Source organism: Chlorocebus sabaeus, chromosome 6 (assembly GCF_047675955.1).
Source record: "Chlorocebus sabaeus isolate Y175 chromosome 6, mChlSab1.0.hap1, whole genome shotgun sequence".
Lineage (NCBI taxonomy): Eukaryota > Metazoa > Chordata > Mammalia > Primates > Cercopithecidae > Chlorocebus > Chlorocebus sabaeus.
The window spans coordinates 24,473,907-24,490,487 of record NC_132909.1 but is presented as its reverse complement, the minus strand read 5'-3'; the positions used below and the strand labels follow the sequence as shown (position 1 = coordinate 24,490,487).

Sequence of the window (16,581 nt, the reverse complement as noted above, 5' to 3'; positions counted from 1 at the left end):
TTCCCAAAGATTGATTCATTAGATTTGGATTGTATGCCAGTAATCAGTATTTAAATAGTCATTCCAGGAAGGGTGGTATCCTGATTCTAATATCAGGGAAGGAAGTCCTTAAAAGCCATTGTTGGTTTTCACTGGCTACTGCTTTCTTTTCATACTAGGTTTTTTTTTGTTGTTGATGTTTGTTTGTTTATTTAGAGACGAGATCTCACTATTTTGCCCAGATTGGACTCAAAGTCCTGGGCTCGAGTGACCCTCCTGCTTTGGCCTCCCAAAGCGCTGAGACTGCAGGTGGTCACCACTGAGTCCAGCTCTCATCCTGGTTTTACTAAGGTTGGTAGGTGGTGAAAAACATTGCTGAAATTGTTTTCATTCTTGACCATGCTCAATGAGTGTTATGACAACCCCACATAGACTTTTACGGCCTACAAGCAGGTTTACTGTCACAGAGGTTGTCTTAGTTCAGGCTGCTATAACAAAGTACTATAGACTGGGTAACTTATAAACAACAGAAGCTTATTTCTCACAGTTCCAAAGTCTGGAGGTTTAAGATCAGGGTGCCACCACTGTCAGGTTCTCATGAGAACCCTCTTTTGGGATGCAGAGTGCTGACTTACCGTATTCTCATGTGGCAGAAAGAGAGTGAGCTGGCCTCTTTTTATAAGGGCACTAATCTCATTTATGATGGCTGCACCCTCATGACCTAAATACCTCCCAAAGGCCCTACCTCCAGATACCATCACATTGGGAATTAGATTTCAACATATGCGTTTTTTGGGAAACATTCAGTCCATGACACAGGTGTACCCTTGGTCGTGGGCAATTCAGTTCTGATGTGGTCTGAGGACCACACCCTGCAACATAGGTGCCTAGTGGATAGTATAGTTGCAAAGGATCTCGTGTATTTCTCTGTGGTTCCACTAAATGCTTTCGTCCAAGCCTTAGGCCTCCCCCTGTTTGGTGACCTGTTGGACCAACACTAGGCGCAGGAAGTGCAGGAAGCTCAGTTTACAAAAAGTCATCTGGTGCCTCCAGCTCTGTGTAGCTTCCTCTGAAAGAAAAGGAAGCGTGGGGAGTGTAGAAAGCAGTTAGTTCTTCACCTGAGGCTCCAGTTCCAAAACTGAATGGAAACTTTGGTGTTTGGGATGTGCGTTTGACCAAAGTTTCCTTTCGTCAATTTCTTAAAGGAAACGGTGACTCTTCCCCCACTACCTTCCACCCCTTCACTTTCCATACATACAAGAAAGAATGATGTCCTGGAGCAACCTCTGGAGAACAACTGTGGGGCCTCCCCATTACAAAACAACCTCCCTCCCCTGTGTGGAATCAGAATTGCTTTCATCTGGGCAGAACCATACAACACACAGCTGGGCTGTGTGGACAACTGTGACCGACTGTAGGGCTTGCCCGCTATTCTGTATGTTCCCCTACATTTCTCTACCTCTCTTGTAGTGGAATTGGTACCACGCAACTACCTCTGGCCTTTGGTGGTGGCCTTTTGAGAGTCAACTACCTCAAAGTCAAAGGGCTTTGAAGGGAGGCGATGTGTGTCACTTTCAGTGGGAAGTATTAAAGAGTGAGTATGAGTTTTGACTTTGTTTTTCTGTGCTGGGGCAACCATGGGGGACATAAGTCCTAGTAGTGTCCCTATAAGCTGAAGAAGGGCTGCTAGACCCACAATGAATTTTTGTGAACAAGAAGTAATCTGGGCTGGACACCTTGGCTCATACCTGTAATCCCAGCACTTGGGGAGGCCGAGGCACCTAGCCAACATGGTGAAACCCTGTTTCTACCAAAAATACAAAAATTAGCTGGGCATGGTGGTATGTGCCTGTGAGGTAGGAGAATCGCTTGAACCCAGGAGGTGAAGGTTGCAGTGAGCCAAGATTGCGCCGCTGCACTCCAACCTGGGCAACAGAGCAAGACTCTGTCTCAAAAATATATATATATAAATCTGGTTGGGCATGGTGGCTCATGCCTGTAATCCCAGCATTTGGGGAGGCCAGGGCAGGAATCAGTTGAGGTCAGGAGTTTGAGACCAGTCTGCGCAACATGGTGAAACCCTGTCTCTACCAAAAATACAAAAATTAGCTGGGCTTGGTGACGCGTGCCTGTAGTTCCAGCTACTCTGGAGGCTGAGGCAGGAGAATCGCTTGAACCTGGGAGGCGGAGGTTGCAGTGAGCCAAGATCTCACCACTGCACTCCAGCCTGAGTGACAGAGCAAGATTCCATCTCCAAGGCCAGGTGTGGTGGCTCATGCCTATAATCCCAGCACTTTGGGAGGCCAAGGTGGGCGGATCACAGGGTCAGAGGATCGAGACCATCCTGGCCAACATGGTGAAACCCCTGTCTCTACTAAAAATACAATAAATTAGCTGGGCATGGTGGCGCGTGGCTGTCATCCCAGCTACTCAGGAGGCTGAGGCAGGAGAATCGCTTGAACCCAGGAGGCGGAGGTTGCAGTGAGCCGAGATCATGCCACTACACTCCAGCCTGGTGACAGAGCTAGACTCTGTCTCAAAAAAAATAAAAAAAAAAAAAGTAAATCTTTATTAGGTTAAGTTGTTTATTTCGGGATTTGTTACTGCAGCCTAGCTTGATCTGTCTGCCAGTTTGAAGTGTTGAGAGTCAAGATACCTGAGTTTGATTCTGAGACTACATGTGGTCTAGTGCAAGACCTTTAATTTCCTGAATCCCCTTTTTAATCTATAAATTGAAGGGTTTAAATTAGATTATCATGAAGGGCCTTTTTGCCACTTATATTCACAGATTCTGGATGGCAACACTCACATGCAGATGTTCCTTGACTTATGATGGGGGTTATGTCCTGATAAACCTCTCGTAAGTTGAAACTATCCTAAGTTGAAAATATAAGGGCCAGGCACAGTGACTCATGCTTGTAATTCCAGCACTTTGGGAGGCTGAGGCAGGAGGATTGCTTGAGCTCAGGAGCTCGAGACCAGCGTGGGGAACATGGTGAAACCCAGAAAAAATACAAAAATTAGCTGGGTGTGGTGCTGTGTGCCTGTAGCCCCAGCTACTCAGGAGGCTGAGGTGTAAGGATGGCTTGAGCCCAGGAGGCGGAGCTTGCGGTGAACCAAGATCGCACCACTGCACTCCAGCCTGGGTGACAGAGCCAGACCCTGTCTCAAAAAAAAAAGAAGAAAAGAAAATGCGTTTAATATTCCTAATGTACCAAACATCATATTGCCTTAACTTAAATGTGCTAAGAGCACTTAACTTGCCTACCTTAAATGTGCTAAGAGCACTTAACTTCAGCCTACAGTTTGGCAAAATCATCTACCACAAAGCCTTTTTTTTTTTTTTCCTCTTAGGGGCAGGGTTTTACTCTGTTACCCAGGCTGGAGTACAGGGGCACAATTACAGATCACTGTAACCTCAAACTCCTGGGTGCAAGTGATCCTCCCACCTCAGCCTCTGGAATACCTGGGACTATAGGTGCATACCACACCTGGCTAATTTGAAAAATTTTTTTGTAGAGGTGGGGTCTTGCTGTGTTGCCCAGACTGGTGTTGAACTCCTGGCCTCAAATGATCTTTCCAGCTTGGCCTCCCAAAGTGTTGAGATTACTGTTGTAAGCCACCATGCCCAGCCACAAAGTCTATTTTGTGATAAAGTTATAAAGAAATTTGGATCAAAACTCAAAATTTGAAGTATAGTTTCTACTGAAAGCATATTGCTTTTTTTTTTTTGAGACAGAGTCTCACTCTGTCACCCAGGCTGGAGTGTGGTGGCGCAATCTTGGCTCACTGCAACCTCCGCCTCCCAGGTTCAAGCGATTCTCCTGCCTCAGCCTCCCAAGTCGCTGGGATTACAGGCGTCTGCCACCACGCCTGGCTAATTTTTGTATTTTTTAGTAGGGACGAGGTTTCACCATGTTGGCCAGGCTGGTCTCAAACTCCTGACCTCAGGTGATCCACCCGCCTCAGCCTTCCAAAGTGCTGGGATCACAGGCATGAGCCACTGAGCCCAGCTGCATATTCCTTTTTTACCTTTGTAAAGTAGCAAAACTGTAAGTCAAGCCACGGTAAGTCAGGAACCATGTGTACACTTTTCTGATTGATGTACAAAAAGGAGACTAAGTCTGGCACTAAAGCCATCCCTGGAAAACTTATTTATAATTATTAGTTTTTGCTATTAAATGAGAAGTTAGTTATGTGAAGAAAGTGACAAAGAAAGATGAAGTAATACTTTTTTTTTTTTGAGACGGAGTCTTGCTCTGTCGCCCGGGCTGGAGTGCAGTGGCCGGATCTCAGCTCACTGCAAGCTCCGCCTCCCGGGTTTACGCCATTCTCCTGCCTCAGCCTCCCGAGTAGCTGGGACTACAGGCGCCCGCCATCTCGCCCGGCTAGTTTTTTTTTTGTATTTTTTAGTAGAGACGGGGTTTCACCGTGTTAGCCAGGATGGTCTCGATCTCCTGACCTCGTGATCCGCCCGTCTCGGCCTCCCAAAGTGCTGGGATTACAGGCTTGAGCCACCGCGCCCGGCCGAAGTAATACTTTTTTAAAAATTAGTTTTATTGAGATATAATTCACATGATTAGTTTATTTGGCTCATGGTTCTGGGAAGTTCAAGGTCATGGCACTGGCATCTGGTGAGGGCCTTCTTGCTGCATCCCCAAGGCAAAAGGTGGAAGGACAGGAGAGCTCAAGAGAGCAAGACAGGATTGAACTTCTGTAACAGATTCACTCTCACAATAAACTAAACCACTCCTGTGATAATGCCATTGGTCTATTCAGGAGGACAAGAGCCTTCAGGACCTAATCATCTCTTACAGGTCTCACCTCTATAAACTATTGCACTGGGGATTAAGTTTCCAATACAAGAGCTTTGGGTGATGTTTCAACCCATAGCAACCACTATTTAACTTCAGAACATTTTAATCAGCCCCCAGAAAAGCTGTACACATTAGCAAGGACTCCTCATTCCACAAATCTACTTTTTTTTTTTTTTTTTTTTGAGACAGATTCTCACTCTCTTGCCCAGGCTGGAGTACAGTGGCACCATCTTGACTCACTGCACCCTCCACCCTCCACCTCCAGGTTCAAGTGATTCTTCTGCCTCAGCCTCCTGAATAGCTGGGATTACAGGCATGTGCCGCCACACCCGGCTAATTGTTTTTGCATTTTTAGTAGAGACGGGGTTTTACCATGTTGGCCAGGCTGGTCTTGAACTCCTGGCCTCAAGTGATCTGCCCCCCCCCCCGGCCTCCCAAAATGTTGGGATTACAGGCGTGAGCCACCACACTCGGCCAGATCTACTTTTTTATTTGTATAGGTTGCCTGTTCTGGGCATTTCATATCAGTAGACTCATATAATAGGAGTCTCCTCATCTGGCTTCTTTCGCTTAGCAGTGTTTTTAAAGTTCATCCATATTGTAGCATTTATCAGAACCTCATTCCTTTTTATAGTTGAATACTCCATTGTATGTCTACTACATTTGTTTATTCATTTGTCAGTTGATAAAGAGTTGGGTCGTTAGCTACTTTTGACTGTTATGAATAATGCTGCTATGAACATTTGTGTGCAGGTTTTTGTTTGGACATATTTCGCCATTTCTCTTGGGTATATACATAGGAATGAAATTGCTGGGTCATGTGGTAACACCATATTTAGCATTTTGAGGACCTGCCAAACTACTCCACAGTGGCTATCCCATTCTACTTTTTTTTTTTTTTTTTTTTTTTTTTTTTTTTGAGACAGCATCTTGCTCTGTTACCCAGGCTGGAGCACAGTGGCATGATTTCGACTTATTGCAACCTCTGCCTCCTGGGTTCAAGCAGTTCTCTTGCCTCAGCCTCCTGAATAGTTGGGATTACAGGCATGTGCCACCACACCCAGCTAATTTTTGTATTTTTTAGTAGAAACACTGTTTTGCTGTGTTGACCAGGCTGGTCTCTGACTCCTGACCTCAAATGATCCTCCCACCTCTGCCTCCCAAAGTGCTGGAATTACAGTGATGAGCTACTGCATTTGGCCCATTATATGAGCTACATGCAATGTATGAGTGTTTTGATGTTTCCACATCTTCATCAATACTTGTTACTGTCTTTTTTACTGAAGTAATCAGTTTTGATAAAGCAGACATATGGCAAACTAAATAGTCAGTGAAGATATTTTTACATGCGTATTAGCTTAAGTTGCTCTCTAAAGAGTTGTAATGTGTATTGGCATATTTATAAAAATTTGCACTGTGAATTTAGCACTAAAATAAAAAGTTAATGACTAATAACATAATTCTCCAACTTGGTTGGCTTTTAGAAAATTTTTCATTTCAAGAATGAAGCACTCTTGAAGGGAAAAAAAGGAGTAAATAAAAAATGAGTTGTTTCATCCTCTCCTTCTTGATTCACCAGATGTAATTGTTCTCTTGGAGCAATTTTTTTTTTTTTTTTAAAAGACAGATTCTGTGTTGCCCAGGCTGAAGTGCAGTGGTGTGATCATGGTTCACTGTAGCCTTAACTTTTTGGGCTCAAGTGATCCTCCCACCTTAGCCTCCCGAGTAGCTGGGACCACGGGTGCGCACCATCATGCCCGGTTAATTTTTATATGTTTTTGTAGAGACAGAGTTTCACCATGTTGCCCAGGCTGGTTGAACTTCTGGGCTCAAGCGATCTGCCCGCCTTGGCTTCCCAAAGTGCTAAGATTACAGGTGTGAGCCACTTTGCCCAACCTCTTGAAGCACAAAAATGTGTGTATATATATATATAGTTTTTTGGTTTTTTTTTTTTGAGAAAGTGTCTTACTCTCTTACCCAGGCTGGGAGTGCAGTGGTGCGATCTCAACTCACTGCAACCTCTGCCTCCCAGGTTGGAGTGATTCTCCTGCCTCAGCCTCCCGAGTAGCTGGGATTACAGGCACGTGTCACCACACGTGGCTTATTTTTGTATTTTTTAGTAGAAATGGGGTTTCCTTCTGTTGGCGAGGCTGGTCTTGAACTCCTGACCTCAGGTGATCCGTCTGCCTCGGCCTCCCAAAGTGCCAGGATTACAGGCGTGAGCCACTGCACCCGGCTGCATAAACTTATCTTTATAAATTATATGCTTCTAAATTATCAGATGGACTGTGCCTTAAACGTATAGGCTTGAGTAGGCTGGGCATAGTGTCTCACACCTATACTCCCAGCACTTTTAGAGGCCAAGGTAGGAAGATAGCTTGGGATTAGGAGTTCAAGGCCAGCGTGGACAACATAGTGAGTACCCTGTCTCTACAAAAAAAAGCAAAGAAAATTAGGTGGGCATGGTGGTGCATGCCTGAGGTCCTGGCCCCTGAGGAGGCTGAGGTGGAGGATTGCTTGAGCCCAGAAGGTCAAGGCTGCAGTGAGCCGTGATTGCATGACTATACTCCAGTTTGGGTGACAGAGAGAGACCCCATCTCTAAAAACAAAAAAAGTAAGTGAAATAAAATGAAATATCATTGCTATCTTTTATTAATATTTTGTGTTTTGGGAGCCATTATTCCTATATTTTCCTTACATTTTTTAAATGTGGTTTCTTTTAGTTTTTTGAACCTACTTAAATAACTCTGTTAAGTCAAATATCTTGGCTTCCCTTGGGAAGAGTTTTCTATTGTTTTTTCCCTTTATATGGGCTGTATTTTTTTGTTTCTTTGCATATCTTCCAATTTTTTGTTGAAAACTGAACATTTTATTATTTTTAGACAGAGTCTCACTCTGTCACCCATGCTGGAGTGCAGTGGTGTGATCCAGCAATTCTTGTGCCTCAACCACCTGAGTAGCTGGGACCACGGGTGGGCGACATCACACCTGGCTAATTATTTTGGATTATTAGTAGAGACAGGGTTTCACCATGTTGGCCAAGCTGGTCTTGAACTCCTAACCTCAGGTGATTTGCCCACATCAGCCTCCCAAAGCCCTGGGATTACAGGCTTGAGCCATGTGGCCAACCAACTGGACATTTTAAATGATATAATGTGGCAGCTCTGAAAATCACATTCTCCTCCCTCTGCAGGTGAGCTCTCAGTCAGGTAAAATACAGAGATATTTGCAAATGGGGTATTTTGGGGAACCACCAGACAGGTCAAATAATGCTAATTTCTTGGGAATGGTACTTTGAAGGAGCTGTAGCCCAGTTCTGCTTCCTCTGCCAACTGCCAGTCTTCTGGTCTTCAATGTGGATGCAACTGGTAGTTTTCAAGGCTATTATGGAGCTGGAGAGCTAGGAATGGGACTCAGTCAAGTTAAAATGCTACAAAACTCACTGTTCTTACCCGGATTCAGCTATTTGTCCTTGATAAATTATCCCCAGTTTGCTTTTTAAAAGCCTATTTCCACAGTTCTGAAAAAGGTGATTCCGATTATTTTGCCAATTTTTCATTGTCTTTATGTAGTAGAGAATTTTGGTCAGGGGAAGTCCTTATTCTGCCATTTTTGATGATGCTCTTTCCTTCCCCTTTCTTTTTAGGCTTTTATTTTCATGAATCTCGTATCTGTTGGTGTTTTGTTTTGTTTTCTTTTTTTTTTTTTTTTAAACAGGGTCTTGTTTTGTCACCCAGGCTAGAGTACAGTGGTGTAATCATGGCCCACTGCAGCTTCGAACTCCTGGGCTCAAGTGATCCTGCTTCCTCAGCCTCCCAAGTAGTGGGGACTACAGGTGCACACCACCATGACCAGCTAATTTTTAAAATTTTTTGTAGAGATGGCGTCTTGCCCTGTTGTTCAGACTAGTCTCAAATTCCTGGCCTCAAGCGATCCACCTGTCTCAGCCCTTCAAAGTGCTGGGATTACAGGCTTGAGCCACTACACCAGCCTATACGATGTGAGGTCGGGGTTCAGATTCATTCTTTTCATGTGGATATTTAGTTTTCCCATCACTATTTATTGAAGAGACTTTTCTTTCCCCATTGGATATTTTTGGCATCCTGGTCTAAAATCAGTTGACTGTAGATGTTTGGGTTTATTTCTGGACTTCTAATTCTACTCCATTGATTTATGCATCTTTCGTTATGCCAGTATTTCACTGCTTTGATTACTATAGCCTCATAGTAGATTTTGAAATCAGGAAATATGACTTTTACAACGTTTTTTCTTTCAGTATTTGTTTTGGTCATCCTGGATCCCTCGCTTTTTTTTTTTTTTTTTTTTTTTCTTGCCTCAGGTTTATATGTACAGATATCACAGGAGGACCCCAGCCCCATGCAGATGGCAGCCCAAGGGGGTCACACCAGTCCTTCTGTTCTCACATTGGTAGACAGAGATACCTACTCTGAAGCCTTTATAGGGGCCTGGGCACCTTTCGGAGCCTGAGCTGGAACTGAAGCTGGAGCTGCAGGCTAGGCCTTGGTTTGATCCTTGGCCTTGCTTGGCCTTTGGCTGGCACAGCCTGAGTACCTTGGCAGTGTGGGCATGAGCACACTTCCCAAGCTTGGGGTGGGCAATGTAGACAAGTCGATCGAGCTTGTGGCTGACACCCTTTGGGATCTCGGGCTTAATCTCCTTGGGCTTTACGAGGGCCTTGATAGCCTTGGCACGTGCACACATGGCCTTGGCATTGTTGACCTGCATCTTCTTTAGGCCCTTTTTGTTGTGCTTCTTGGCAAAGTGCATGTTCCTCAGGAACCTGGGGTCCACTCCTTAAGAGATTCGTATCTTTGTAATCAGATTTCTTAATACCATTTCTGTGCCATTTTCGGTACTGGTTGTGTTTGGTGTGGTTCTTGGACTTGGCCATGTCTGTACCTTAAGCCCCAGCTCCTGAAGCACCTAGAACCGGAACCCTCACATTTTTATATGAATTTTAAGGCTTTGTTTTATTTTTAGATACAGAGTCTTGCAGTGTTGCCCAGGCTGCTCTTAGACTCCTGGGCTCCAGTGATGCTCTCACCTTGGCCACCTCTAAGTAGCTAGAACAGCAGGCATGCACTACCACTCCTGGTTTCCAAATGAATTTTGGGGTCAGCTTGCCCATTTCTGTAGAAAAGGTAATTCAAATTTTGAGGCCGGCGCAGTGACTCATGCCTGTAATCCCAGCACTTTGGGAAGCCGAGGTGAGTGGATCATTTGAGGCCAGGAGTTTGAGACCAGCCTGGCCAACATGGCAAAACCTCATCTCTACTAAAAATACAAAAACTTAGCCGGGCGTTGTGGCACGCGCCTGTAATCCCAGCTACTTGGGAGACTGAGGTGGGAGAATCACTTGAACCCTGGAGGTGGAGGTTGCCATGAGCTAAGATCGCGACACTGCACTCCAGACTGGGCGACAGGGCACAACTCTGTCTCAAAAAAAAAAAAAAAAATTTTTTTTTGATAGAGATTGTGTTGAATCTGTGGATGAATTTGGTGAAATAGTATAACTTTAAGCATTTAGAGAAAGTTTGGAAGTATGTAAAGTGAAAAAGTTCAATGTTTGTGATTTTTTAGTTAGGTAAGCATATAGGTCCCACTTGGCCTTCTAGATCTGTCAAAGGAATGGGGGCAGGCTCTCCTAGAGCCACAGGCATCCCGCGGTATAGGAACTAGGAAGCTGGTGCACCACTGAACAAAGATAGAGTGCTTCTCAGGGCTGCCTAAGACTCTCACTGTGGCCAACTCAGGTGAAGGTTTTCCTTCAGAGGCTACAGAGTCTCCACGGGAACATCCTGCCCCCCTTCAGCATTCCTGTAGAGTGCTTCTGTTGTATATCAAAACCTGTAACTTGTGGAGCACTCAGGTGGGGATAGATATGATTGCCTTATTTGTCATGAATTTGAAAAAAGAAAACATTTGGGAACATGTTTTTTACAAGTAGCCATTTGATATTTGTTTCCTGAAAAGTTTATGAGGTTTTTTTAAGGAGCTCAAATTTTGTTGAACGTAGAGCCATAAATAGTGGTTGTTTTATTGACTTTCTATGTATGTGTTTGTATCCACAGTGTTCTTCTCATATCTTGCCTTTGTAATGTACCTAATTCCTGTGTTGCCAACACAATCATAGAAATACAAAGGAATTATGGTAACTGGCCATAAGTGATGAAGTATGAGTTACATTTAATTATATATTCAAAAAAGGAAAATGGAAAGAAAACCTGGTTATCAATAAGTAGACCAAACTATATACCACCGTTACTTAGGTTGTAGTTGAATATGTGGTCAAGCACGGTGGCTCATGCCTGTAATCTCAGCATTTTGGGCTGAGGCAGGAGGATCACCTGAGCTCAGGAGTTGGAGACCAGCCTGGGCAACATGGCGAAACCTCGTCTTTACAAAAAATACAAAAATTAACCAAGCATGGTGGTACGTCTGTAGTCCCAGCTACTCTGGCGACTGAGGCAGGAGGATTGCTTGGGCCTAGGAGTTCGAGGCTGTAGTAGGTCAAGGTCATGCCACTGCACTCTAGCCTGGGTAACAGAATGAGACTCTGTCTCAAAAAAAAAAAAAAAAAACCAGTTGGCCAGGCGCAGTGGCTCATGCCTATAATCCCAGCACTTTGGGAGGCTGAGATGGGTGGATCACCTGAGGTCAGGAGTTCGAGACCAGCCTGGCCAGCATGGTGAAACCTTGTCTCTACTAAAAATACAAAAATTAGCCAGGCATGGTGGGTGCTTGTACTCCCAGCTACTCAGGAGGCTGAGGCAGGAGAATCACTGGAACCTGGGAGGTGGAGGTTGCGGTGAGCCGAGACCACGCCTCTGCACTCCAGCCTGGGCAACAGCAAGACTCCATCTCAAAAAATAATAATAAAATAAGTTAAATATGTGGTAAATGTGACTTTCAGTGAAATGTATTTGAACTTTTGATTGGGAGAGCAGATGGTTTCAAGCAAGCATTATTCCTGATTTTAGCTTTTTGAGAAGAATCACAGTATTCCACTGTTGTAAGTATCAGAAACTATAATCAGCGATGTCCAGATTCTGCTCTTTGAACCTACCCAGAGTCAGGGGTTCTAAGAAGCCACCCAAGGTGGGAAACTGGTATAGCTTGCCAGGCTCCCGCTCTGCACACCCAAAGGGAAACTGGTACCGGAGGGAGGATTGGAAGAATCGTGTCTGTATACCACCTGGCAGCCACTCCCTTCTCTAGGCTCTGTTTCTGCACCCTGCACTTAAGCTCAGCTTGGTATCTGACTGTCCCGTCCTGCTTTGGGACCTTTGCCGTGGTGGTCCTTTCCCTTGTGAGTCCCACCTGTCCCTTTTGCACTTGTCCAAACCTATCCTACAAGCAAGGCCTACTTCAGAATAATATTTTTTTCATAACAGACTTCTTGATTTCTCTCACCCTTGCCCATCTCTGTCTTTGCTGATGCCCCATAAAGTTTATGAGTGCTGTGCTTGTCAACAGCCCTCACCATAATCTGAGTACTCAGGCAATCCTCCTGCAACTTGTGAGCTCTTCAAGGAGGAAATGAGAAAATGCTGAACGATGATCCAGGCCCCCCGTTCAACGTGCCAGCCTCAGCTTTGAAGGGGCCAGCCTAGAATCATACTTTTTTTGTTGCATTATTTTTTTATTACTACTTGAGGAATTTTCTGACAGTCATTTCATAGTTCAGTGCTCACTATTGTACTTGCTCCTGTAAGGTTATAATATGATTTCTTATTTCATTCATTTGTAGCCCACCTGTGTGGATAACAGCATCACAGGAGTTATTGTCTGGAATTACTCATTGTCCTGTATAGCCTTCCTCACTTTATCTTATTTTTCCCCCCGACAGGAAAGGACTTAGAAGCCTTACAAATACATCTGTGCATTCTTGCTTCAGACTTTACAACTGAGGGCCAGCCCAGTCTGGAAGCATCTCTTGTTAATGTTACAAGGAAACCGCTACCTCAGCAAACAAAAGGAATGGAGGAGGAGACTTATAACAAATGCCATTTAAAAAAAAAAGAAAAACTTGTTTTCAGAAAACATTAGAGGAAATTCGGAGAATTTTAGCATTGCATAGAAGCAGCTTCACAGGTAAACAGATTTGACGGGCAGGCTCTGTCAAAATTCTGCAGAAGTTTGATCTTCTTAAGGACTTTGTGTGAAGTAATTCTGTACTGCTTTTTAAATTGCTGTTGATCAGCTTCTGGGTTTTTGGGTTCTAACTTTTTTGGGTATATTGAAGACATGGTGTACTACATTGTATTACATTTTTAAAAGTTAAGTTATTTTTCTGCCATTGTAAATACAAGTATCAAACTATTCTTGCAAAGAAGTAAACATTTTTCTTAGCAAGCATATCCTTTTAGTAAGAGAGTGGAATGCTAAACAGTTCTTATCCAGCATTTTGGACATCTTTTATTTTTTGTCAGAGATCCTGCCTACACTGAAAATATTAATTATATAAACCTGTTGTCTCTCTCACCTCTACGTTGGATCACATGGTCACCTGCCTCATGGAAATGCCTTTTTTAAAACTTCGATTTCCAGAACTCCGCTATTTTTATACCTAGCCACAGTTTTGAGAAAGAAGAATCAGAACCCTGACCCGCTTACGGTCGCTGGGACAATTCCCTCTCCCGCATGTATTGCTGCAGTGCCCAGGACAGTAAAATGGACTACAAGCGGCGCTTCCTGCTTGGCGGGTCCAAGCAGAAGGTGCAGCAGCACCAGCAGTACCCGATGCCCGAGCTGGGCCGAGCGCTGAGTGCTCCCCTGGCATCCACAGCCACCACTGCCCCCCTGGGCAGTCTGACTGCTGCAGGCAGCTGCCACCATGCCATGCCCCACTCCACTCCCATCGCCGATATCCAGCAGGGCATCTCCAAGTATCTGGATGCCCTGAACGTCTTCTGCCGCGCCAGTACTTTTCTCACAGATCTCTTCAGCACTGTGTTCAGGAACTCTCACTACTCAAAGGCAGCCACGCAGCTCAAAGATGTGCAAGAGCATGTCATGGAAGCAGCCAGTCGGCTGACCTCGGCCATAAAGCCTGAGATCGCCAAGATGCTAATGGAACTTAGTGCTGGGGCCGCAAATTTTACGGATCAAAAGGAATTCAGTCTCCAGGACATTGAGGTAGAGTATCTTTTGTGTCATACTTGTGTAGAAAAATATACTACAAAGGTAAGTGAGAATATTCTCTTAAGTTTTTTCCAAATCACTGTAATAGTAGCCTTTGTCCTGTTTCTGTTGGTACTCTGTCTTTGTAAGAAATTTGTGCATGCCAGGTTCTGAATTGCTTTCATATCAAATTAAGTAGGTTAAGGGTAGGTGTGGCGGCTGTAACCCCACAGTTACAGCCAAGACGGGAGGATCGCTTGAGCTCAGGAGTTTGAGGCATCATAGTAAGACCTTGTCTCTACAAAAAATGAAAAAGTTAATTAGCTGGGTGTAGTGGTGTGTACCTGTTTGATAGATTTTTTTTTTTTTTTTTTTTTTTTTTTTGAGACAGAGTCTCGGTCTGTCGCCCAGGCTGGGGTGCAGTGATGCGATCTCAGCTCACTGCAAGCTCCACCTCCCGGGTTCACGCTATTCTCCTGCTTCAGCCTCCAGAGTAGCTGGGACTACAGGCGCCCACCACCACGCCCAGCCAATCTCTCACATTTTTAGTAGAGATGGGGTTTTACCGTGTTAGCCAGGATGGTCTCGATCTCCTGACCTTGTGATCCGCCCGCCTCGGCCTCCGAAAGTGCTGGGATTACAGGCGTGAGCCATTGCGCCCGGCCGGCTTGTCATTATTTTGTTTAAAAATTTGACACATAAAAAGCATGCCTTTACTTCTCAAAAGAAATGTAAGCAGTGAAACTTCTACCTTCCTTTAGCATCTCATTCCTTTCCCCAGAAGTGACCATTGGTAACTGGTTGTTGTATACCATTCCAGACTACCGTCTGTACATGCATGGGTGTTTACAGATGTGTGCAGCTTTAACTTTGACATAAAGAACCACATTGTTCAGCCACCATTTTGCCTGATCACTGCTTGATAGAGATATGGCAGGAGAGCAGTTAGGAACACTTTGTCCTCTCCTAGAAAGTATTGAACAATCTTAGACTCTGACACAGCTATCACCCCATGATGACATAGTGCTCTTAGCTTTATTCAGGACTTCAGGCAAAAGTGGTTTGAGATATAAGGCCAAAGGCTTTTATTTTAACCTGAGCGTTCCTGAGCTCTTCTTCAGGCCATGCTTGCAGGTATTGGAGGAAACAGAGCTTGACCTACAGGGCCCTTTGCTTCCCAACCCTGGAGGGCAAGTTCGCCTGTTGCCCAGGGCAGGACAATTAGAGAAGATAACCAACTGTGAGCAGCAGGGGCTTGGTAAGCCGCTGGGGCACAGCAGTACCTGCTTTGTTTCTTCTGCTTTCCTGGGACTGGCATTGACCCCTGTAGCTGAGAACGGGAAATACTTATTGTTGTAGTTTGGAATTTTGACTTGGCTTTCTGCATTGAAATGCTGATTAGATAGCTGGAATACTACCATGGTTTTTTGTACATAATGGGCTGAACAGGCTTTCCCAGACAAGTCTGGAAACTAAGTAGTTGGTGGGTTTTCCAGTTTATGCATCTATTCTGAGTTTCAAACAGCTGACTTACAAATGAATTTCTAAATGTAATTGCCAAGCATAGGCCTGCAGACTTCACGTTTCACTTTTTCCCCAGAGCAGTATTTGTTGTTTCTGGAATTTATGTACTGCCAAGGGATTTAGCCATAGGCCAATAAGGGTCTCTCTCAGAATGTTCAGCAACTCAGATGAAATGGGTAGGCATTTGGATTTTTTCCTTTCTGTTTTTTAAGGATTTTTATAAGCAAGGTCCTGAGAGTTGCTCTGACATTCATCCCTGGGGAAAGAGGTCTGTGGCCTAACATTGCTAGGCAAGGCCTCTACTCAGGAGCTCAGTCTGGGACTGTGGGTGAGAAAAGCTCTGGATTTGAGAGTATTCAAATATTTGAGCATATAAGAGCTAGGACAAAAGACGATCCTGTCCCCTTGCCATGTGGCCAGTGCATGTGTACAGTGTTCCCAGGTGATTTTGACTTACAGCCAGGTTTGGGCTGTGGTTATTGATTGACAGATACTGATGCCTGTGTCCAGGAATGGTGGTGGCTGACTGTGTGCTCTGCCACCATGCCTTGGAACCAGCCGGGCATATGTGAGTCCTGTCCAGTCTGTACTCACCAGTGACTTTGTCCCTTAGCCCAAGTGGTTCACCCTCACAGTCTCCCTGTTAGAGAAGCGAGTTGTGACTCTGGGGTTTCACTAGCTGACTAGTGCCTGCGACACTGTTTGGTACATCAGCCTAGGAAGTCAGTTACAGGGCACAGAGTCAGAAGACCTGGGTTTGGAAGGTGACATCTGTCACTTAAATAAAATTACTTGTTCAGTGGAAGTGTACGTAAATAAAAGAAAGCGACTTGTGATTTGTGCATTCATTCCACAGATATTTATTATATGCCTCATTTCTGCCTGGTGCTACTCCAGCATATTGATTGCAGCAGTGAACGTGACAGAAATCTCTCTCTTCATGTAGCTAGAAGGGAATTTCGATCTTAGAGAAGGTAGTTAGAAAAGGTACCACTGAGAAGGTGACATTTGAGTAAAGGCCCGAAAGGGATGAGAGAGCAAGCCTGTTGGCCAAGGAAAGAGGATTCCAGGCAGAGGGAGCACCTAGCACAGAGTCCCAGAGGCAGGAGCCAGGGAG

General features: G+C 44.7%; 1 protein-coding gene and 1 pseudogene across 4 annotated transcripts in view; one reads left to right on the top strand and one right to left on the bottom strand.

Moving 5' to 3' along the window:
• The window catches only part of GARRE1 (granule associated Rac and RHOG effector 1), a 96,389-nt gene that overhangs the window by 33,086 nt on the left and 46,722 nt on the right, over positions 1-16,581 (top strand). For all 4 annotated transcript variants that reach the window (XM_073016662.1, XM_073016665.1, XM_073016664.1 and 1 more), the window contains exon 2: positions 12,667-13,955. In XM_073016662.1, coding sequence (XP_072872763.1) covers positions 13,461-13,955 — 495 coding nt within the window. In that variant the 5' untranslated portion in view covers positions 12,667-13,460. The remainder of the gene's footprint in view (positions 1-12,666; positions 13,956-16,581) is intronic.
• LOC140711877 (large ribosomal subunit protein eL29-like) lies at positions 6,760-12,658 on the bottom strand (annotated as a pseudogene).